General features: G+C 37.9%; 2 protein-coding genes across 2 annotated transcripts; one reads left to right on the plus strand and one right to left on the minus strand.

The window, feature by feature from the left end:
• Positions 1 to 10,446: 10,446 nt before the first annotated feature.
• Positions 10,447 to 14,588, plus strand: LOC132034095 (protein SENSITIVE TO PROTON RHIZOTOXICITY 1). The gene is made up of 2 exons (XM_059424333.1): positions 10,447 to 10,592; positions 12,885 to 14,588. The coding sequence occupies exon 2, from the start codon at positions 12,900 to 12,902 to the stop codon at positions 14,439 to 14,441; it is 1,542 nt and encodes a 513-aa protein (XP_059280316.1). The 5' UTR covers positions 10,447 to 10,592; positions 12,885 to 12,899; the 3' UTR covers positions 14,442 to 14,588.
• A 360-nt stretch (positions 14,589 to 14,948) lies between these two features.
• LOC132034094 (FHA domain-containing protein PS1-like) lies at positions 14,949 to 20,659 on the minus strand. The gene is made up of 6 exons (XM_059424332.1): positions 19,791 to 20,659; positions 18,192 to 18,400; positions 16,789 to 18,069; positions 16,276 to 16,408; positions 15,793 to 16,175; positions 14,949 to 15,712 (listed from the first exon to the last, which is right to left on the minus strand). Exons 1-6 carry the CDS (start codon positions 20,065 to 20,067, stop codon positions 15,464 to 15,466), a joined length of 2,532 nt encoding a protein of 843 aa, XP_059280315.1. The 5' UTR covers positions 20,068 to 20,659; the 3' UTR covers positions 14,949 to 15,463.
• Positions 20,660 to 23,493: the final 2,834 nt, after the last annotated feature.

Raw genomic sequence — 23,493 nt, forward strand, 5'->3', positions numbered from 1 at the left:
CCATTTTTCGAGACCTTTGAGTACATTCTTCGATACTGGAAGTTGGACGAGGCCAAAAGTTCAGCGAATGGGTTCTGTGTGCGGGTTGATGTGTGGGATTTAACTTAGGAGAATGACCCTAAGAAGTATGAAGGTGTAAGTGTCTGCTTTAGGAAGCTGCATAATGGCGACTATTCTCTATCATGCCTAGAATTGTTCAATGATCGCGGATTGAATATTAGTTATGAAATTGGGCTATATTGGGATCCTAGGTTTACAAGTTTTATTTTCAAATTACTTTCTAAGTTTAATGCTTAGTGGAACTTTGAAAATGGTTCGAGAACTGTATATGACCAAAAGTGATATTCTATAGTCTTTCCGTTTGTATTACTCTTCGTATAATTGTAATGAGTTTTTGTGCAGACAAGACCAAACTAGCTAAGGAATATCTGCAGTATGAAGTATGATGATTCTTGCAGTTCTCAATTTTTAGTCTGTGTAATCAGCTTTTTGTACTTGTTTTCATTTTCTATTATTATAGTGCTCTTAAAACTCTATGCACACTGTAGTTTTCCACATTCACTTAAAAGAATTTGCACCAATAACACTCCCATGCCCGAGGGCTTGTCTAGTTGTTTTTGTCCAAATATGTGTAATTAGCCATATTAATTAACTCTCAAAATCTATTTGTAATATAAAGTTAGGTATAAACAAGGTGATGCGGCAAGATCTCTCTATGGCCTAAAAAACCTTTTTTTTTTTTCTCCTTTCTTTTGACATTTTCCCATTCATTTTTTCTATTTATTTGATTTTTAATATCCCAAAAAGTCTTTTAATTAATCAACTTTTCGCCTCCCACTAGAATTGCCAACTTTATAAGGTGTCTTAACTATGCATTTATGTGTTCTTCCCATCCTTCTACGTAATTACAAATTCATTGTTCAATTTCTATACATCACGTTCTTCTTAATTTAATCTCAATTATTCTTTCAATTGTAAGCTTGTAACGTACCTCAGTAGCAGCAACTAAACAACCACATAATTAACAACCTTTTCTTTTTGCCAAGGTATTCAACAGCCTTTAAAGATTATCATTACTCACACGTCCAATTTCCACTTAGAAACAAGCTTTGCTTTTTTGGATGCCTATGTGACAATGAAGATAGATAGCTAATCAATTTCATACCTCTCTTGCTTCTTTTCTTGATTTTTTTTGTTTTATTTTCTTTTTGCTTCCATTTTCTTGTGAGATATTGCCTTACTAGCATAAGAATTTGCAGGATAGAGATGAGTTTATTATTGAAGAAGTTCAAGCTAACAACTATCTCCAGGCTCTTTTTCATTTTTTGGGTAAGTGTTTTTTTTGTTATTTGAGACTCAGATTAATTTTTGGACATTGTTTAGCTATCTTTTTATTGCATCATAATCCCTTAATTTGATATTTTAGCAATATTTTGTATGTAGTTGGAGGCCAACAAAAAAAAGAAGGCAATAACATGTATTGAGGCTCGGACAAATCCTTTCTCCCTTATCAAAGTTTGTTTCTTCACTGAAAGGTAATTCACTTTTGATAATTTAGTTTTATAACAAATAATTTAAAAGTTGTATGAAACTTCATGCTAATCAAGATGATTTTAATTTTTGTGCCTAGTCTGCTCATACAAATATTACATTGATATAATCATTTGATTCAAAAGATAACAATGTGTATGCAACTTTTAGCACTTTCAATAATAAATTAGAGAAAACAAAGGAAAAAGGAAAAGAAATTGTGATGTAATAACACGTCTATATTATAATGATTTTTTTTTTCATCCGGTGTCCAGTGCCCACATTGGAGCCCGACTATATCTGTATTCGCGCCGTGTAGGGCCTCATTCGGGGGGAAGACTCCCTACTAAGGATTTTTCCGTACACAGGGCTCGAATCCGAGTCTTCTGGTTAAGGGAGGAGCAATCTCATCCACTGCACCACATCCTTTGGTGGTTATAATGATTTCAATAAGAATTGATATTAACAATTTAGTTTGTTAACTACAGAAATAAAAAAGGAAAAATAAAAACAAGTTGAAAAGAGGAGCAGCCAAAAGGTGCAGATATATTTGTTTTATATTTTCTTTTTCTTTTTCTTTTTTTATTAAAGTCCTAATGATTAACCAAGAAAAAGACATGCGAGCAAGTTATTATTTTATTTATTTATTCTCGTATTATATTACAGTTACCCTACTTGAGAGGAAGGATGATAATGAACTTGAAGAGCACAACATTTAGCCTTTGAAAAGGCTTAACATATGAGTCAAAGAGAAGGCTCGATAATCGCTATTATCCAAATATTTTAGTGTTTGTAGCTCATCCAAATACCTACAGTTTTTTTTCAATACGAGATCAAATTCTAATTTATTGCAAGCCACAATTTATATATTAGCTAGCATATTAAAGTTTCATTATTGATCTCTCTCTTTTTTTTTTTTTTTTTTTTGTTAAATATACGTATGCATGAAAAATAAAATAGGTAGCAATATTCTTTTTAGTTCATAATAGTTAAAGAATGCTTAAAATAATTACAGTAGTAAAACTATGTTTGACTTTTAAAAAATAATAAATTCATAAAAGGAACACTCACACGGTCACACCCCGCTCACAAATTCATTAGTTTCTTAACTAAGCCTTGATTTTTGAAAAGTCCGCTCAATCACTGGTCATACATCATAAGTTAAGAATATTGATATCATTTTTTTTTCCGGCGGATTTCCCCTCATTTGAGGTGGTTTTTAATTTTTGTCCTTCAAATTGGTGGTATTTGATTTTTGTCCTTCACAAGTTCGAGTTTGAATTCAGGTTCGGTAAAAAAAAAAAAAAAAATTTTTGCAAAACAAATGTTTGGATTCGCAAACTCTGCCTTAAGGCAGAATTTTGCAAAATTTTATCCATGCAAGGCAGAGTTTTGAAGGCAAGACTCTGTCTTGCGAATCGAAACTCTACCTCGCGAATTTTTTTTAAATTTTTGATTGAGCGGGGATTTGAACCCGAAACCAAGAAATTTTTAGCGAAGGATAAAAATTAAAGACCACCCTAGCGAAGGGCAATCCTGCAAATTGCGCTATTGATATCGCATATCATCCACTAGAAAGCCATAAGACTGGATTTTATGGAATCTTAATTTCATCTAAGGAAAAAAATTCATATCTTTAATTTAGTTAGGTATTTATTATTCAATCGTCCATCTGTTCTTTTCAAATCTTATTTTCTCGATACTGCTCGTTTTGTGTTTACATGCTATTAAACTTGTTAAATTAATAGTTAAGTGTTAGCAATTAACTACTAATAGATAACTATATTCATAAATACCATTTGAGTGATGAGTTATATTAAGCGAATTTGTAAACTTAAATATTAGCTTGTTGAAAGTGAATGACGCTACTTAACATTAAATAATGACTTTATCATGTGGTAGCGAAAATAGGCCTATGTGAACAAGTTTAAAAATATAACATATCAACATAGTAGGATCTAAAAAAAAAAAACTCCTAAAAAAAAATATTCAATCATAAAAATGGACAACACCTATTTTGAGTTAAATCAACACTTTAGAATTCATCAAACACGTAGTAGAGAAATATTTTAAACTACTCACTCCCCCAAATTACTTTCCAGGCTCATTAAGATTATACATCAATTAATAAGGATATTATGATAATCTTATACACTTCATTTATTATTTCTTAACAGAAATGTAAAATCCATTATCGACAAGTAATGGTGCTAAAAAATAATCACTTTTTAACGTGAAAATAATATTTAGGCAAAATTACTCGTAACTAAATACGAAACAATTCCATGTGGAGGCTAGAGTTCAAAAGTTTGTCAATTGGATGTGTTGGAGTTCGAAGAACTTCTAAAATTTCCACCTCAGTTCAAACTCTAAGAAAAAATTGAATTATGGCAGTTCAAATTCCATCATTTCTTCTTACACTTTTAACTTGTCAGGGGTTCTTCATGGAATTTGAATTGATAACTCAAGGAATTTGTTAAGTAAGTATATATTCTACTGAAATAATATTTTGTAGGTACCGTGAGTGAAATAATGTAAATTAGCTTTTTCATTAGACAGCAAAAGAGAAATAAGTATTATTTCACTTACGAAATGGAATAAAATTGTCTCTGAACTATGTGAAATGAAACAATTTTAGCCTCCATTAAAAATTGGTCCCGAGTCCTTCCCTGTGATTACCAGTGGCTCAAATAGCCGTTCTAAACAATAGATCTCATTTTCTGTATTTTCTATTTCTATTTATTATTTTTAAGCCCAAATTATATACTACATGTTTTTAATTAAACCAAAATGAGTCAAATGTAGGCTTACATTATTCGTATGATTCAATTGTGCTCATATAATACGTGCATAATTTAATTTTGTCTCCTCCTTCAAAATCACCATCACTTCCGCCAGTTTGTCACCTTGTGCCTAATTAACCTCATTTTTTTTACCCACCTTCAAATAACCTTCTTCGTTAAAAAATGATGTACTTTCTTGTTTATTTGATTGAAAGTGTAGGAAATCAATCCGTGCCTTGTATTGATTTATCAAAGTTGTTATATACAAAGTAGGTATCCCCTATTAGAATGATACTAGGCTAAATTACAGGACCTGATTACAATACATAAGGAAGGAAATATTTACAATATTTACGTGTACTATTACATAGTCTATCACACCCCCGCAGTCGAAGCGGGAGGTTGTCGTACGCTTAGACTGTCCCTGAAATCATCAAAGAGCACGCGCGGAAGACCTTTAGTGAAGATATCTGCGATCTGGTAACGGGACGGGACGTGAAGGACACGAACTTCTCCACGGGCAACTTTCTCACGTACGAAATGTATGTCCATCTCAATATGTTTAGTGCGTTGGTGCTGAACTGGATTACCTGATAGGTATATGGCACTAACATTATCACAATAAACTAATGTAGCTGTCCGAATTGGACAACGAAGCTCCAAGAGAAGGTTGCGACGCCAACAGGACTCAGATACAACATTGGCGACGCCACAGTATTCGGCCTCGGCACTCGGTTTAGACATAGTAGGCTGCCGTTTGGATGACCATGAGAGAGGTTATCGCCGAGGAAGACGTAAGTAACCGCATGTGGAGCGGCGAGTGTCAGGACAACCACCCCAATCGCATCGGATAAGAGACAAGAGAGGCAATGGAGGATTTGTACGGACGGAGACCAAAGTCAATAGTACCTTGAATGTATCGGACTATGCGTTTAAGAGCATGCGTATGTGCAACCTTAGGATCGTGGCATGTGAAGGCATACTTGTTGAACCGCATGGGAGATGTCCGGTCGTGTGAGTGTAAGGTGCGTAACGCGGCTAGAGCCAACTTACGATATTGGGTGGGATCATCGCAGCGAGGCCGGCCGTGGCACCAAGTTTGGCTTTGGTGTCGACCGGTGTACGGCGGGCTTACGAGCGGTCATGCCCCGCACGCTCTATAATGTCTCGCATAATTCTTTTCGAGAGAGAAACATGCCGTGTGAAGTCCGGGGGTAACGACGATACCCTTAAAATAGCCGAGAGGGCCCAAATCCTTCATAGCAAATTTGGCACTAAGCGAGAGACATGATGGATTTCCTTAGAGCATCGAGGAGGAAGCTCGCGAGAGAATAATATCATCAACATATGGAGAATGTAAGCAATGTCGGAACCTCGACAATAAATAAAGAGAGAGTGATCGGATCTGTATGTGAAAAACCAATGGTGGAGACATAGTACGCAAGCGTTGGAACCATGCATGGGAGCTTGCTTAGGCCGTACAACGATTTCTTCAAGAGACGGACATGATGGGGATCTTGTGGGTCCTTAAACCCAATAGGTTGATGCATATAAACGGTCATTAAGATTACGTGTAGGAAAGCATTCTTGACGTCCAGTGATGAATGGGCCAAGATTGTGCAAGTGCAATGCTCAAGGCGGTCGAATAGTAGGCGCTTGACGGCCGATTTGAAGGTCACAAATGCGGTACCAACTCCAACCTGTTGAGACCTGCTATCACAGACAAGACGGGCTTTGTGCCTCTCAAAAGAACCATCAGATTTCTTTTTATGACGAAAAATCCACATAGAACGAATAAGATTCACATCAGGGGGCCGTGGAACCAACTCCCACGTCTTATTATTAATGAGAGCATTATATTCATCAACCATGGCTGACTTTTCCAATTGTGGTCATTTAGAGCCGACGGGAGATTTCGCGGGATAGGCGAGATGGAGAGAAGGTGGAAGTATTTAAGTTGAACGGTTGTTGGGTTTGAAAATCCCGCGTTTGGCTTAGAACCATGCGGGAGGGTCTTTGGCCGATGTGAATTGGGGCGATGGGGGTTAGAAGTCTGTGGCGGCTGCCGCGGGGGGTGGTAGGGCTGGCAGGCGGTCACGGGTGGGCAGCGGGGGGAGTCGGGACCGTGTCCACCGTCGCACGGGGGCGGGGTGGACCGAGGGAACGACGGGAGGAGTAGGTGGAGACAGAAAATGCAAGGTATATGGGGAAATTCCATGGTCCAAAAATTCATAGGAAGTTGGGGTGGGGAGTGCAATTTAGAGAAGAAATTCGGTTTCGTCAAAGATGACATGCCGTGAGATGATGATTTTGTTGGTGGACAAATCATAACACTTATATCCTGATTCAACGGATAGCCCAAAAAAACACACGGGGTGGATCTCGTTTGTAACTTATGAATAGTCGTAGACGGGAAAAGTGGATAGCATAGACACCCAAAAACGGCGAAGATGAGAATAGGAGGGGGTTAGATTGATAGAGAACTTGCGTCTGATTTATGCCTAAGGAATTTGGTGGGAAGTATATTGAGGAGGTATGGCCATTTTGGAGAGCATGATGCCAAAAAGAGGGGGACGGAGGAGTGGACAAGAAGAGTGCGCACTATGTTGTTAATGGATTTAATTTTCGTTCGCTTTGCCATTTTGAGGAGATGTATGGGGGCAAGAAAACCGAAAATTTATACCATTGGAGGCGCAAAAAGATTGAAAATGCCCGTCCGCGAATTCCCGCCCATTGTCACGTTCAATGTTTTTAATGTCTCTTTCGAATCGAGTCCGTATTAATGCCTTAAAAGATAGAAAAGTGGAATACACTTGGGACTTGTTAGAGATAGGAAAAGTCCAAAGAAAATTACTATAATCATCAAGAAAGAAAACATAATAGCGGTGCATTAGAACTTAAAACGAGATGTCCATAAATCACTATGAATGATGTCAAACCAAGATAGTAGTAAACGACAACGAATCATAAATGGCAATTTAATATGTTTCCCCAAAGGACAAGAGGTGCGAAAAGAAGTACGGGCCCTATTACATTCAATTAAGGCATTACTACGAAGAGAACTAGAATAGCTTTTCCCGGATGGCCGAGGCGGGAATTCCGCAAGCCTAGGTGATGCGGCAAGGAAGGTGGATGGTGGAGTGGACCATCTCCGTGGCATTGAGAGGATACAAGTCCCCGGTGCTCTCACGTCTCGTTAGGTGGCTCCCCGTCGGTAAAATCCTTCACGTAAAACCCAAGAGGATCAAACTCAACAGAAACATTATTATCCTTAGTGAATTTACGAACGGAAACAAGGTTTTTGATGAGTTTTGGAGCATGCAAGACATTTCGGAGACGGAATTGAGGATTAGGTGGGGGAAGGGATGTATGACCATAGCCTCGAATTGGAATAGTGCTACCGTTACCATCAATGATTCCCGGTATCGTTTCTCGAGTTAAAATAAGGCATTGAGAGTACCTCGAGTTGGCGGTCATGTGAGAAATCGCCCCGGTGTCCATGTACCAATTGTCATCGGTTGATGCATGGATAGAGTGTGCGTAGGCCTCCACGTCTCCGTTCTGAGGTACCGAATTTGGCGGAACGTGCATGGAATGGGCCTCGCCGAGGCCGAGGACCCGCCTTGAAACGCGCCGGCCGGCCGCGACGTGGCCGGTCGCCGGGCCGCCACTTGTCTCGTTGGATACGGGCGGCAGCGACCACCGCCGGGCGGCGTGGCGAGCCGGCAGCCCCCACGTTGGTGGGCGTCCCCCGTCGACCGGCCGCCACCGGGCGTCTCATTGCTTTCTTCGCCTTGCTTCCTTGGTATGGTGTTGTTGTTGTTATTTTTGCCACTTGTTCCGTTAGAATTCACCACGATTATTATCACGACAATTAGCGGAATTATTGTTGCCGCCGGGTGGAGGAGAGGAGTATCATTATCAACAAGTAGGCGCGGGATTGGAATCGCGGGCACGTTCCCATGTCGCCGCATCTTCGAGCTTAAGTCCGGAGCACACTTCGGAGAAAGAAGGCAAAACATCTTTCCGTTGGATTGTGGTGACAAAGTGTCTGTACGTCTCGTGTTCTGCGGTGAGAAGTCGCAAGACCGGACGTTGGTCGGATGCGGCGACCGACGTTGGCAAGCCCGATTCGTGAGAGACTTGAGCCTATTGTAATAGGCCATGCGACCCGAGCCGAAGTCGGCCATTTTTGTGGTGGTGAATTCGGTTCAAGGTACGGCTGCCCGTGAGTGCTTATTATCTTGGAAAAGTTGAGCAACGCGATTCCAAGCCCGTGCCATCATAGCCACGAGAATAGAGGTAAGAATATCATGGGAGATGGTGGCGTATATCCGTTGAAGGACCACCGCATCTAGCCGTTTTCCAGAGCGGAAGGTTAGCCGCCTTTGTTGCGTCGTACGCGGTGAGTTCAGCGGTGTCAGTTGGTGGTATGATGTGTTCAAGTACGGAGTGAACGCGGGCTAGGACTTTGAATAGTGTCGCCCATTCGTGATAATGGCCGGTTTCCATGTCTAGAGTGATTGGGATTAAAGATTTCACATTCGTGACGGTTAAAGCGAGAATGGAAAGTTTTGTTGTCGACCATTGAAGGGAGAAGAGGGAGGAGGAAAGGGGACGGCTAGGTTTAGGGTTAGAAGAGAGAGAGAGAGGTGGACGGCTAGGGTTTTGGAGAGAAACCTAGTCTGATACCATGTAGGAAATCAATCCGTGCCTTGTATTGATGTATCAAAGTTGTTACATACAAAGTAGGTATCCCTGATTAGAATGATCTTGTTAAATTACGGGACACGATTACAATACATGAGGAAGGAAATATTTACAATATTTACGTGTACTATTACATAATCTATCAGAAAGTATTTCTCACTTCTGCCAGTTTGTCACCATGTGCCTAATTAACCTCATTTTTTTTTCCCTTTTTACTTACCCTCAAATAACCTTCTTCACTAAAAAATGATGTACTTTCTTGTTTATTTGATTGAAATTATTTCTCATAAACCACCGAAGTTTATAGCTTGCGATATTCGTGAAAATCTCTCACTACATTAGTTGTGATGAAATTATAAATTTGATTCTCACTAATTTCTTACGTAACCAGTGACGAATTGAGATTTTAAAAGTTGTTCTGAATTAAATTTATTTTATTTTTATTGTACACATATACACATAGAGATTTGTTATTGAATCACTAGTTCCGTCCAACTCGCGAATATAATGCCAAATTTTCACTGAATGGATTAGTGGTCCTAATGGAAAAGTCTAAAACATTTTTCTTTGGAAGTTTCAACTTCCAATATGTTCTGATAGGTAACTTTAACGTGTCAGAATTCATGCATTAATTTTTCGAAGTACTAGGTCAATGTGTGCAAGTGGACTCGAGATGAAAAGTGGGAGAATCATCTTGGTACTTTTAGTGGGCTCCAACAAAAATATTCACTTCTAGACATTTCATTTTGTATCAAACTAAATGTTTATTTTAAGTCCACAAATTTTATTAACAAAGGTAACTAAGGTACAATTTCATTAGAATTAGATTGGATATAATAATTGAATGTTATATTAAAATTAATGTGAATAAATCCAATTCGCGTGGATTAAACATGGTAAAAGGTAAAACTTTCTCTTTCGAAGCTCATGCATTATTAATGACCTCATATTGGGGTTGAGCTTAAATAAATTTCATAAATCGCTTGTCCGGAAAATGCACAACCTTTCATTATTTTAAAAATCATGTTATCACTAAAAGCATAGTTACACCCCACAGGGAAAAAATCAAGACTGCTTCGTAATATTTGCACTAATAATGATTTTAAAGAGCCTAACTCAATAAATATCTGATTCTAAGTTGCTCTACGTTAAGTGCCCAAATAAACATGTAGGTATTCTATGAAACGCCAAGTGTAAAGTCAATTTTTTCTAGACCAACAAGGGTTGAGGTAAAATAGCAAATATGAACTCGTCATTATTAGAAACATTTTATTTTTAACGTGAAACTTCCCGACGAGAATCTACATTTATTAAACATTGGGACCTTTTTTTTTTTTTTTTTTTTTTTTTTTTTTTTTCAAGAGTGGAGTGAGGATATGTTTAGAGAGCAGTGGGTCCCATCTTTAGACAAATGACTGTGTTTGGGTGTAGTAACATCACAAAGGAGAATCAAAATATTGCTTACTCGTTAGTAGTATTATATGTATGAACTGGGCTCAACAACTTCTCTCTTTCCTTTTCCTACAGTTCCCAACACAAAGAACAACTATTGGCTAACCTTTCAATCTGGTGAGTTTTCATTATTTCCAAAAGGGGTTTTAACCCACTTTTTCAGTATTTGGTGGATCCTGTTATGATTTCTTGATGAAAAGTTTAGTCCTTTTTAACTTTTTTTTTTTTGAAGTCTTTGATGATTGATGCCTGAAAGATTGAATTTTTTTGATGTGCACCTGAATAAGTTGTATTGGGGTTTTGTTAGAAATGATTCTTGATTTTGATGAGATCTCAATTTTTTTTTTTTTTTTTTTTATTTTTTGTGGTTGAGCTTTTTTTGGTTGGATGGTGAAGGTGTGGTTGGTTAAAAAAGACTCAAAATGAAATTTTGGTTTATTTTCTTTATTTTTTTGTGGGGATGGACTGACTTGTATATGGTAAAGGAAGGTGGTTGGGGGGGGGGGCGTTGACCTAAAGTTGAACCAAAGTACTTACTAATCCTCAAACATGAAAATTACTGGAATTTGGGTTTTTCTTTTTGGTGGTTTTTATTGGTTTTTTAGTTATCAAAACGTTCATGTAGAGTTTATGTGTTGCTGCCTTTTCTGTTGCATATCTGTCTCAAGAGCTATGTGTTCTTCCTATAATAGTTTGATGCTTGTGTTTTGTGGAAGTTTACTATGGGATATTCACTTTTTGGAAGAAAAAAAGGGGCAATATTTTAGCGCGGAAAATTTAGTTCTGTGGACGCTCAGTAGCTGGATTACATGACAATTGAATTAGAAGCCAAGATAATAAAGGACATACTATGAGTAGAAATATGTAATTAGTACACCAGATTTAACGATTTATACACCGGTTTTAACAGTGTGAACACTTTCTTGTTTGAAAGAATGAATTTGGTCCAATTGTATTCTATCGCGTAGACTTATTGTTTGCCTTGATGTAGCTCTGTCGAACAGGTATGGCGTGGTATAGGTATTTCGTACATATCATTCAAAGAGCTTATTAAAAGTGCCATCACACTCTGTGTCATTTATCATATCATAAACACTCTTCCGTTGATCTTCTTTTCTTTCTGGGCAAATACATAGACATCCCCTTGAAGTTGTCACCATTTTCATTGGAACACTTCAACTAATAATATGACCTATTAGACACTTATAGTATATTTAGAATGTGCGAATTGAGCACCTTATTGTAGTCCTCCAGAAAAAATGAAGCGCGCGAAGTTAACATGCTGCTGATGTCGCAAACAAACAAATAAACATTGAACAGGCAGCACGTGGTTATTTTATTTTTTCTTCTTTTTTACTCTTTCTTCTTCACATTTAATTCCCACGATTCCTATCTTCATTTTTCCCATCAAACTTATCGGAGTTTCACCACAAACCGCATTAAGTAATACTGCCGCCTCTTCATCTTCAAGGAAACAACACCTGTACCTCTTTCTTCTTCTTTGTTTCTTAATTCCCAGCCCCATTAATTGATGTTTAACTCATTTACTTCTTCAAAGACACAGATTGCTTCTGAGATCCACCTCCTCTATTCTCCCCACCCAATCCTACAATTTCTGTAACTTTCACTCACAAGTCACAACACATAATTTTCATTCTTTATTAGTATGATCGAGCGACCATGGTTCCAATATCGACTTCAAGTGGTATTTATTGAATTAAGAGCAACTTTTAAAAAATGAGTGAAAAGCTCACTGCTGCTAGAGTGCTAGCAAAGCATGAAAGCTAGGACCTCTGATATCTCAAATTATCTGCATTAAAATCGATCTCCCAACTAACAAACATATGTTATTAATACTCTGAAACTGAGTTCTTTCTTTTGATTAGATTTGCATCTCATGTTTGGTATTGCAAAGATAAAAGAGAAATGATGGTGGAGACGATGGTGGTGAAGGGGTAAAGGTCTAATGGAGATGGCGATTTTTGGAAAAAAATGATTTATTTGATAGAAAAAATTATATTATTTGGCAGTTGGCACCACTTCACGCGCCTAAGAAGAGTTAGAAACACATTCTTTTGCCATGTCGGCGTAAGGTGCTCAATAATCACATTTTGCACATACATAAGGTGTTTAATAGGTCATACCCTTAATTGAAGTGTCTAGATGGAAAATGGTGACAAGTTCAGGGGGCTGCCTATGTATTCCGCCTTTCTTTTTGATGTTTTTAAAGTTGCGGTCTAAGTACTCTCCTGATAATTTTATTTTGTAAAAGTATGATCAATTAATTCGCATGTTAACTGAATGAATACTGTTTTCATGCTTGTTTCATATGGGTTTGATTGATTTTGTTGAAGTGCTCTTAATTTTCTTTGCTTTCCATCTTTTCTTTGTGCACTCTTGTTACCTCAGGAAGCAGACTCAGATATGGATCCTGACGACAGTCTATGTGAAGACCCTTGGATAAAATCTTCTTCACCTGGCAATGAATTGCTGAAAATTGTGCCCTCAGATAATAGCCATTCATTTACTAATTTCAATCTGCATGCGCAGAAATGGGAAGGTTCCTCTTATTTGGATCAACAGATCAGGATTGAGCAACAGTTTTCCGGATTTACTAAACCAAAACAGCACACATCTGAGATGGATCAACAGGGGAATGAAAATCATGACTCGACCAGAATACATGACTGGGATCCAAGAGCTTTGCTGAACAACCTTTCGTTTCTCGAACAAAAGATTCATCAGCTCCAGGAGCTGGTTCATTTGATTGTTGGGCGGAGCGGTCAAGATGGGGTTCAGGGAAATGATCTTATAGTCCAGCAACAGCAGTTAATCACAGCTGATCTTACTTCTATTATAGTCCAGTTGATATCAACTGCAGGAAGTCTTCTTCCTACTATGAAGCACACACTTTCCTCTGCGATCCCTGCTGCTAGCCAGCTTGGGCAGGCTGGTGGTGTCACGGTTCCTTCTACAACAGGTACTAATGCTGGTGGGATGACATGTAATGATGGTGTTGCGAAGGTGGAAGACCAGTCCAATCACGTTGACCAGTTAAGAGATTGTGGGATTGAACAAAATCATGCTGCTGATGAACATGAATCGAAAGATGAAGATGAAGCTGAGGAAGAAGAGAACCTTCCTCCCGGTTCCTATGAGATACTGCAGTTGGAGAAGGAGGAAATCCTTGCACCACACACTCACTTCTGCACAATTTGTGGCAAGGGATTTAAGAGGGATGCCAATTTGCGGATGCACATGAGAGGTCATGGTGATGAGTACAAGACTCCAGCAGCTCTTGCAAAGCCTCATAAAGAACCCAGCTCTGAGCCAACACTCATCAAAAGGTATTCCTGTCCTTATGTTGGATGCAAGCGTAATAAGGAGCATAAAAAGTTTCAACCTCTCAAGACCATCTTATGTGTGAAAAATCATTACAAGAGAACCCACTGTGAGAAAGCCTATACTTGCAGTAGATGTAATGTTAAGAAATTTTCAGTAATTGCTGATCTTAAAACACATGAAAAGCATTGTGGTAAGGATAAGTGGCTTTGTTCCTGCGGAACAACATTTTCTAGGAAAGACAAGCTTTTTGGACACATTTCCCTTTTTCAAGGTCATACTCCTGCAGTTTCTCCGGATGAAACTAAAGGATCTGCTGGGACATCTGATCGGGGCCAAACCAGTGAAGTCACCATGAAAGCTCGACAAGAAAACTTTAAGGTAAATGCTTCACATGGCAATGAGTTTCAAAATCCCGGGGATGTAAAAGAGGATGCATACAATCCAAGCAGTTATTTCTCACCTTTGAACTTTGATACTAGCAATCTTAATGGATTTCAAGAGTTCCCTCGACCACCATTTGACGATTCCGATAGCTCATTCTCGTTTCTGCTATCTGGATCATGTGAATACCCTCCTCCTCAAAAGGTTGCAAAATATATGAGTTCTACTGAAATGGAGTAACATCAACCAGTATTCAATTTGTCTTTGGTTCATTGTAGCTGTCTAGTCTATCATTATTATGTCATTATTTTTCTCAGAATAACTGTGTTTTCCTTAAATTGTTTAGTATCATTGTTGCTATGAAGGAAAATGCATCAACTGGCTAAAGCAGTTTTACAAAGTAGAACAAGAGAGATTAAACTCATTCAGCCTTTCCAAGAATCTCTTTTTTTGGGTATATTAACAGATTTTATAACCAAAACTGGATAAGCAAACAAAGCAAAAAACGACTGATTAATGGACATATGCCCCAGAACTTCAGCCAAACTTGTCCTCTACTGACCCATCTTCTATTTAACAAAATAGCACCATACATTTATCAACCAAACCTATCTCAAAGTCTCTATATCGGGTAGAAGTCCAGCTTTGTTAACCACTTTGCAACACACAGTTTCAAGTTTCCCCTGAAATGGAACTCGTGGATAATCTTCCTCACCACTCGATCAGCTGTTTGCTTCTTGCGTTGGAAATGTCTCATATTCCAAGAATCTCAATTAGATATAACGTTCACTAACAGATCCGTCCATAATCACTTGGCCAGTTACAATCCCCTTAACTATAAGATGAAAATAATATTCCACCAATTTGTACAGTGCTTCTTCTTTTTCCTTTTTTCCTTTATCTTTTTTTGTGGGGTGGAGATGGGGCGGTAAGACTAGAACCGGGGATGCAGTTCTCTTTACGAAAACCACATTGCATGTAGTATCCTAGTTCCAAGCAAATTTTATATTGTACTTCACAACCAAAAAAAAAAAAAAAATCGAGCGATTTCATTGCAATAAAGATTCAAGAAGAGTGCAATGCTGCCATTTCAGAGCGTGGCATGAAAGCTTCCACATCATTACTTTTTGTTGCGCCCCTATCTCTAAAGGGCGTTCTCGCCCTTGATTACAAAGCACCACAATCTAAAACTGTCAAAAGAAATTGAACAATGATGTTGCAATGGAAGAGAAGAGGCTGCACACAACCAATAGCCAACTGGTTCAGCTGGCTGAACAGATGTGGCGCCTATAATGAGAATTATGGAGCAATATGAGCTTCAACCCTTTTGCAGCTTCTCCTGATTTTGATGGCTTCGTTGTAGGGCCGTGGTAGTATGTTTCCCCAAGAACAAAGTCATCCACACATGACCAAGTCCTTCCCCTGGGAGAGCTTTCCTTCCAAACAAACCTCTCAGAGAATGGATTCACCAAGCTCTCGCGAAACTCTTCTGCTGTCTCACAGTTCAAACCCTGCACGTGTCAATAAACGTTAGAATGAAAATTCATCAAGTACTACTTTTTAAGGTAGGATGGATTTGTTATGGTCTTACTTCTGCCATGGCCTTGATTTTCATGGTAAGATCATTGCTAAGGAGGACAAGTTGTCCGTTTCTATTGGTTCTTTTCAAGAAGAGGGCATATTCAAGGATATGATCGTCTGCTGTGGGTGAGGCAATGTCCATTAGACCACTATTTGGAGAAAATTGAAGTGAGCCAACAGGAAACATGCCATTCTCCTCACTGAACACAGACAATGGAGCAGTAGCAGGAGGAGTTGGTGCCACTGCTCTTGTTTCCTCCGAACAACTCTGTACATGAATCCATGACTTTGCATTTACCATGCAGTCTTCTATCCATTCTAATGCTGCACACATCTCAGTTGTCCTTCTAAACAGACTAGCACGCCTCTTCATGCAATCCAATTCTCTTATGACTGTTAACAAGGAGCAGGTAATTGACAAGGGAAAACAGGTATTTTATATAACACAAATGGACATATTCGAAACGAAAAAAGTTTCAGGGTAAGTTCATACCAGTTCTAGGAATTATCAGGTAAGTTCCCTTGAGACCTTGCAGCAGTTGCAAACTTTTCCTTGATTCCTTAGTCAGCAATGAACCAGTGTCTACTACAATGGTCCATCTCTTCTGTTCCATGACACTGTTATTCTGCGAATAAGGTTTAACACGCAAATTAGAGCTAACTACATTTATTTCATATTTGAACAACAAATTTGGAAAAAATAGTATTATATAGCTAATCTCGGGTGAACTTGTTCTTTGAGACAAGTTGATTCACAATTTAAACTAGTTGTCCTTTGAAAAACTAATTTGTTATGTGAAAGAACCTATCTCAAAGAGTAGAGTGGAAAAGAATGTAAAACTATGCAAGCAGAAGAATTGTGTCCTAGGAAAAATCATTTCAAGAATACTTATCCAAATCTATGACCTTTCAAGCTAATGACAGGTCACGGCTTAGAAGCATGACTCTGCCTATGCTAAATTTGGAAAAAGAAGTTTTCAGCATAAAATATTGATATTTAACTTACAGAGAAGGGGCATGCTTCACTAGTCTGTGGATGCTTGATTGGATTGTCACTCAACTTATTGTCCTCTAGTGGAGATATTGAGATGGTCTTTTCGGAGCTGTTCACAAGAAGTGATTGAAAAGGCACCCGATCCATTCTGTTCTTCACCGTGTTTACCTCCGATCTTGCTAGATTTCTGGAGGCAAGGTTTGCTGATTTCTGTTCTTCAAGAAGCTTGTCAGTCAGATTATCTTTCTCGGAGGAGAACGTAGTTCCAGTTTGATGGAATATCGGATCAATTACATTATCCAGAGAGAACTTGAATGCTTCTAGATGCTTAAGATCTTCCAACTTCCCTATTTTCTTCATTGATCTCATCAAACGAGTACCAGGTGTCATATTCTCTTCATCCGGAGTGAAAATTTCTTCATCATTTTCTTCCATATTTGACTCTGTTGATTTAGTAGTTGACCCTAGCTTCTCCTTTTTGTGGGATACACAACCTGCAGCTTGATTAAATTTGGGCTCAACCACAAGTTTCAGAGGTAAAGATTTAAACGGTTTTGGATGCTTAATTTGATGCTGGCTTCCCATCTTCTTCATTGATCTCAGCCGACGAGTCTCTGGTGTCATATTCTCTTTGTCCGGAGTGAAAATCTCTTCATCATTCTCATCCATATTAGAAAGAATAGACTTTCTATCCGATCTATTTGTCATCTCAGAAAGACAACATTTCTTCACGGATCCAAGGAAGAGAGAACTTGGAGTATGGTTCTCTTTGTCAGGAGTAAAGACATCTTCCTCGTTATCCTTGTTTCCACTAGCAAAAAGATCTTTAGAAACTGATTCAAATCCTGCAATTTCATGATTAAGCGACTCAACTTCAGTTTCCATGTCAACTTTTTCATTCATTGCTCTATCTCTACCAGTTTGAATCTGAACACTGGAATGTTTTCCTCTTCTAGACCAAATACTTGAACATCTTTGCTGAGATCTTTCTGGGGTACCATCTGCAGTTTCTGTTGCTGCTGCAGTATTTTCCTTGTCAGGTTGGTAAGCAGGCTGCAGCAAACTGATTTCACCTTCTTCATGGATATTGCCAGGTAGATTTTGGTTTGCTGCCTCATACTTATCAGGAAATGGAGAACTCATTTGCACAAGCATTGGAGGAGCTGGTGGAGTCAAACTTCTCACACGCGGAAACGAACTCATACCAGAAAATGATGAGTCCAGACCTTGCACCATATCATCATCATCATCCTTCTGAATTTGGTCATTCTGGAGAGAAAAGCCACTCTCATCCTACAGAATGAATGAATAAGTCACAGGATAAAAGTTAGAGCAAACGACAAAATAATAAGAAAATTGAGTTATTGAACCATTATTCAGAACCTATTTATCTTTTAGATACTGTTTCATCTCACCTGATGTTGTCCCTCCTGTGTGCTTTCATCTGGTTCTGATTCACCAAGAGGAGGTACAAATGGATTCTCCAAATCATATGCATGGCTGATTGGAACCCAGTGAAGCCTGTAAACTCTGCTGGAACCTCCAAGTTGCATCCTATCGCCTTCTTTCAACTCCACCCTAACTCCTGATTCAAGTTTCTTACCAGAAATCCATGTACCATGGACTGCAAAGGACAAGATACCCACAGGAAATGACGTTACTGACTAACCAAAAGAAGCAAGAAACCACAAAATAAAAGCAGCAAGATGAAAAGTTTAAACAAGAAATGAATTGACATTGACATCAGAAGTCTTGTCTTAATCAATTTTGGGAAAAATGGTTGAAGATAACAGCACCAACTACACCATTATGAAATCGGATGCACAAAAAAAGAAATTCACCCCAGCAAAGAATTCAAGAGTTTAAAAGCTCATATGCAATCACAGAACTTCACCACCCCCTAAAATTTTCAAGAATTTAAACCTCATCTGCATTCAGGATTGCTCAACCCCACTACACCATTATGAAATCGGATGCACAAAAAAAGAAATTCGCCCCCAGCAAAGAATTCAAGAGTTTAAAAGCTCATATGCAATCACAGAACTTCACCACCCCCTAAAATTTTCAAGAATTTAAACCTCATATGCATTCAGAATTGCTCAACCCCAAAGGCATGCACCCATCCACAGGGCCGGCCAAAGGGCCAAGCCACGAAAGCGGGGGCTTTAGGCCCCAAAATTTTGGGGGCCCCATTTTTTCATCTGGTGTTGGATACCTGTATTGAATTTTTCGTTAAATTCAATTTCGAGGCATGTAAGGCTGGTTAAAAGAGGGAAGCACTCCCTAACAAGATTTTTTTGTTCAGAGGCTCGAACCCAAGACTTCTAGTTAAGGGAGGATGAGGCTTAATTTTTACCTATAATAGATTGATAGGTCAATTTTTCTTTTAAAGAATATTGAGCAAAAAAAATAAGGCCTCTCGTTAAAGTTGGCTTTAGGCCCCCGATCTTATTGAGCCGCCCCTGCCCATCCAACAACCATATAATGACTTTTACAGAGAATCTGCAGAAATACAAACAGGCACATTATACCAGCAACCTTTAAAAATAATAAATTCCATCTGTACAAAGAGACTGAAAATCAGGCTCATAACAATTAGGATACAGATACAATTTTTGGAAAATCTTTACGAAGAGGTTCTGAATCACATATATTGTCTTGATCAATAAAATGCAGCAGCAGCTTAAATGACGCATTGATAATAGCACAGTTGCACCATTATTGACAATCAATCACGCAAAGGAGAAACTGTGAAACCCCTAAATAATTCAAGAATTTAGACCTCATATATTGTGATAAGTTTCATCGAATTCAAGAATCATATAAGAATTATAAGATGGTGTAAGTCAAATTACCATCACAGATCAAAAGATTACTTTCTTTAAATTGCAGACCAATAACATGATATTCAAGAACCATATATGATGACTTATAGTACCCATTTCTACACCCTCAAAGTATTCCATCATTACTAAAAAACCCACAATTAATTCTCAAAAAGGCAGAGTACATACCTGAAGAGAGATCAGTAACAGAGAGGGAGTGATCAGATGGTTTAGAGTGAACACGGAGATGAAATCTACTAATGCTTGGATGTTCCAACGTTATGTTACAATCTGGATGTCTACCAACCACCAATATCTCTTCTTCATTTTCTGTTGTTTCTTCACTTGATGGATTGTCAAGCAAGTATATGTTCTTCAAGATTGCCCCATGCTTTAACACTGTAAATACTGGAATCTTCTTCTTGTTCTCTTCTTCAATGGGTTTTCTTGGAGACTTGTTCTCCATTGAAATCAAGAATGAGAGTGACTCTGTGTGTGTGTGTGTTTTGGGTGGAAATGAGAAGAGGTTTATGAAGAATGAAATCTTGAAAAAAGGTGACCGTTAGGGAAGGAGGGAGTATAATTTGTGTGAAACGGCTAATTATCTCATTTATTAGCACTGTTATTACTATGTTTTTGTTGAGTGTTTTGGCTCTAATCCTCCTATTCCGTTTCTTTTGAGAAAATTACCCTATGGTAAACCAAATAGGATTTTAACTTTTAAAAACTTGAGATTTCACTTTTTAAAATTTTCTAAATGAGGATAAGGGGTTGCTAAAATTCATAATTCCTTCAATGCTTATAGGGTTAGTTTGGTACGAAGATTTTTTTTTTTTTTTTTTTTCATGAAAATATTTTTTGGGAAATAAGTTAATTTCTTATTTATTTTTTAGTGCTTGACAAAATTGAACACACATAATCTCACGTTTTACTATTAGTGGTAAATGAAACTTGACCATTTTTAAGAGTGGCATTTCATCTAAAAGTATTTTAAATTTAGGCAGTTATTTTATATTTTCAAATTAGGATAAAAGTATCAACACATAAATAAAGTTTACATTCACATACCTGAGTATTTGAAGATTTTACAGTAAAACTTAAAAGAATCTTCAAGATAACTTAGAAAAATTAATGTGGGATAGAGGGAGTTGATTTGTAAATGACAGCAGGGATATCTTGATGAGTTGTCCCCATAATAACTAGGAGATAGATTTTTGCGAGCTTTTCTTTGGCTAGAAAATAATATTATGTATTTATAAGTATCTTTTAAACATTAAAATATATGAAAATTAAACTTGCACCCAGTGTTTTAAAATGCGGGAGCGCGAGGCGAGGCGTTTTATGCAGCACGGGACGAGGCATAAGTCTCATGGATCTACGGGGCGTATGTATTATGTATCTTCAATTTTATAATTTTATTACTGAAAAATAAGTAAATGTAAACTTTTCATTAAAATTATGCAAATAAATCACCAATAATATAAAAAGAATTATTATAATTATTATTTGACAAAAGTCACAACACAAAAAATGATAATAGCCTAGATAGTCTTTAAAATGAAATCTTCATTCACTTCATCATCGATCTCCAACTCTATTAGTTCTTCCCACCCTCGACTAATGTTTGCAGTGACTTTTATTTATATATCCAAAGAAAGGGAAGGGCAAAAAGTGTAAGAGCAATGCCAAAAAATGGATGAAGTTGCTTCAGGAACATAGCGCTATGAAATATCTATCATATCAATTTCAGACATAATCATCTAAAAAATATTATTTATGGTTATTTTCTATGAGAGTTGCTTTATTTATTTATATATTTTAAGAAAAATCGCTACAACATGAAAACATGATAACATAAAGTATAAATATTATTACAACAATAATAAAAATCATAATCCATATCAAAACTTCTTTTAAAAAAATAAAAAAAAATTAATGCCCCGAACGTACGCCTTTACGCCCGGGGCTTACGCTTTTGTAACACCCCATATCTCAAAATAAAGGTTAGACTCATATCGTTAGAGTTTGGAAGAAAAGGTTTGAATGTTGTGAAAGTGGTCGAGGCCTACTTCGGGCAACCATAACACCTTGATTCGTTGGGAATTTGGAAAAGGTTCCTAATGAAAGTTGTAGTACATAGAAATACATTTCCAAGCATATAAAGATCAAACCAATCGGAGTCTAGATCAAGGAGATATGGTCATCTCAAAATGGCTAATAGAGGGATGCTCAGATTCAAATTAGCTAAGTTTTCGGTAGGTTTGCCTTCCATCCCGATTTAGTGAAAATCTGTTTATAATTTGAGAAAACGCAAAACATGAAAGTTGTAGCCTTTTGAAATACCTTTCCAACGATATATTATGAAGGTCAATTGAATAGCTCTACAAAAAGTTATGACCGTTTTACTGAGAGCAGTCCGGGCTCGCCAAAATCCTACCGAGGCGAGGAAGGCAGACGAGGCGAGAAAGTCAGGCTCGCCAAAATCCTCACCTTTGACCTCACTTTACTGGTTTGTGGCACCCCCAGATGGCCTGGCACGTCTAAATTCTCATGAGGCAAGGCCTGAGGACGAGCCAGGACTTGTATAAATACAACACTTAACTTTTAAAAATCAGTTTTTCACATTCTTCAAGCCCTAATACGAAATTCTTCTTTCCCTACCATTAGAATACACCAAGGTAAGTCTATTCTAATTATTCCAAGTGAATTCCAACATATATTTGTGAATATTAAATGAGAAATCATTGTTCTTAACCTAGGGTTTTCAAGAAATCTCATATTCAAGGTTTGAGACACAAGCTTTTGGGATTCTTCTCAAAGTTCAAACTTTTATTGTGGATTATGAAGCGCTTTAAGGTATGTGAGGCTAACTATCTACGTTAGGGAATGTTTATGATTCTCCCTACACCTCATTCTACATGCTTATCAGTAATTTGACTCAGAATACAGTTTAGCCCTAGTTTCTTAAATAGTTGTAGAACTGCTATCTTCTAGGGTTATAGTTTCATAATTCATTCATGGTGATCACTTTGAATATCATGAACTTAGTACGTAATCATTATAGACTTGTGTATTGACATCACATGAGTCTCAGTCAGTATATAATCAGTTATTTGTTTAAGTTCCATAATCAGAAACAGTTATCATGCTATCAGCTATAGCCAGTCTCAGTCTTGTAAATTGTTTAATGTTGAACACCTGTATCTGTATTTTTAGGCCCTAGGCCACAGTTTATGCATACGTATTGCTTGGGCCTGAGGCCACAGTTTTGTGCACACTATTTGGGCCCTAGGCCACAGTTTATATTTACAGTTTTACAGGTGATTCTTCATTCAGAACAGGGAGTATTTCAGACTCTTGCTTTCCTGTTTAGTTCAGTTTCAGTTTCAGTACTTATATTTCTTTCTTTCAGTTGCTTTACATACCAATACAATTCAAATGTGCTGATGTCCCTTTTATTTGCTTGGCGAGATGCAGGCAACGATATACAGATTGACGATTCAACTAGCGAGGACTTGCTCGTATCAGTGATTGGTGAGCCCGCCGCTTCGGGCATTGTCGCCTATCCGGTCATTACATGTCACACCCCGACCTCACTAGGGTGTGATGGGTTTTCGGTCCTGAGCCGAGCGAACCCACCGACTCTTTATACGTACAAATTTTTTTTTTTGAAATCTTTATGCCAAGTATGCTAAAATATTCCTTTGTTGCTTTAGAATCAAATAAAATATGTGACTATACAAAACTTGTATCATGGTACAAACTAGCGAAACCCACGACTGCGTACGCAAAGTCTCTAACCGTAATCGAAGTCTCAGCACGGGTACTCGACTCGGCACACCCAGGCCAAATGGACCTTGAGCATCTTCTATATTACCGTCAATCCATCCGG

This window comes from Lycium ferocissimum, chromosome 10, assembly GCF_029784015.1.
Source record: "Lycium ferocissimum isolate CSIRO_LF1 chromosome 10, AGI_CSIRO_Lferr_CH_V1, whole genome shotgun sequence".
NCBI classification, from domain to species: Eukaryota; Viridiplantae; Streptophyta; class Magnoliopsida; order Solanales; family Solanaceae; genus Lycium; species Lycium ferocissimum.

Excerpts from the sequence above, each read along its gene's own strand:
- LOC132034095 (XM_059424333.1), top strand. The coding sequence starts at position 12,900 with ATGGATCCTGACGACAGTCTATGTGAAGACCCTTGGATAAAATCTTCT.
- LOC132034094 (XM_059424332.1), bottom strand. The coding sequence starts at position 20,067 with ATGGAGAACAAGTCTCCAAGAAAACCCATTGAAGAAGAGAACAAGAAG. Across the intron at positions 18,070-18,191 it reads CACAGGAGGGACAACATCAG|GATGAGAGTGGCTTTTCTCT; the intron begins GTGAGATGAAAC and ends TTCATTCTGTAG. Across the intron at positions 16,409-16,788 it reads GTGAAGCATGCCCCTTCTCT|AATAACAGTGTCATGGAACA; the intron begins GTAAGTTAAATA and ends CCTTATTCGCAG.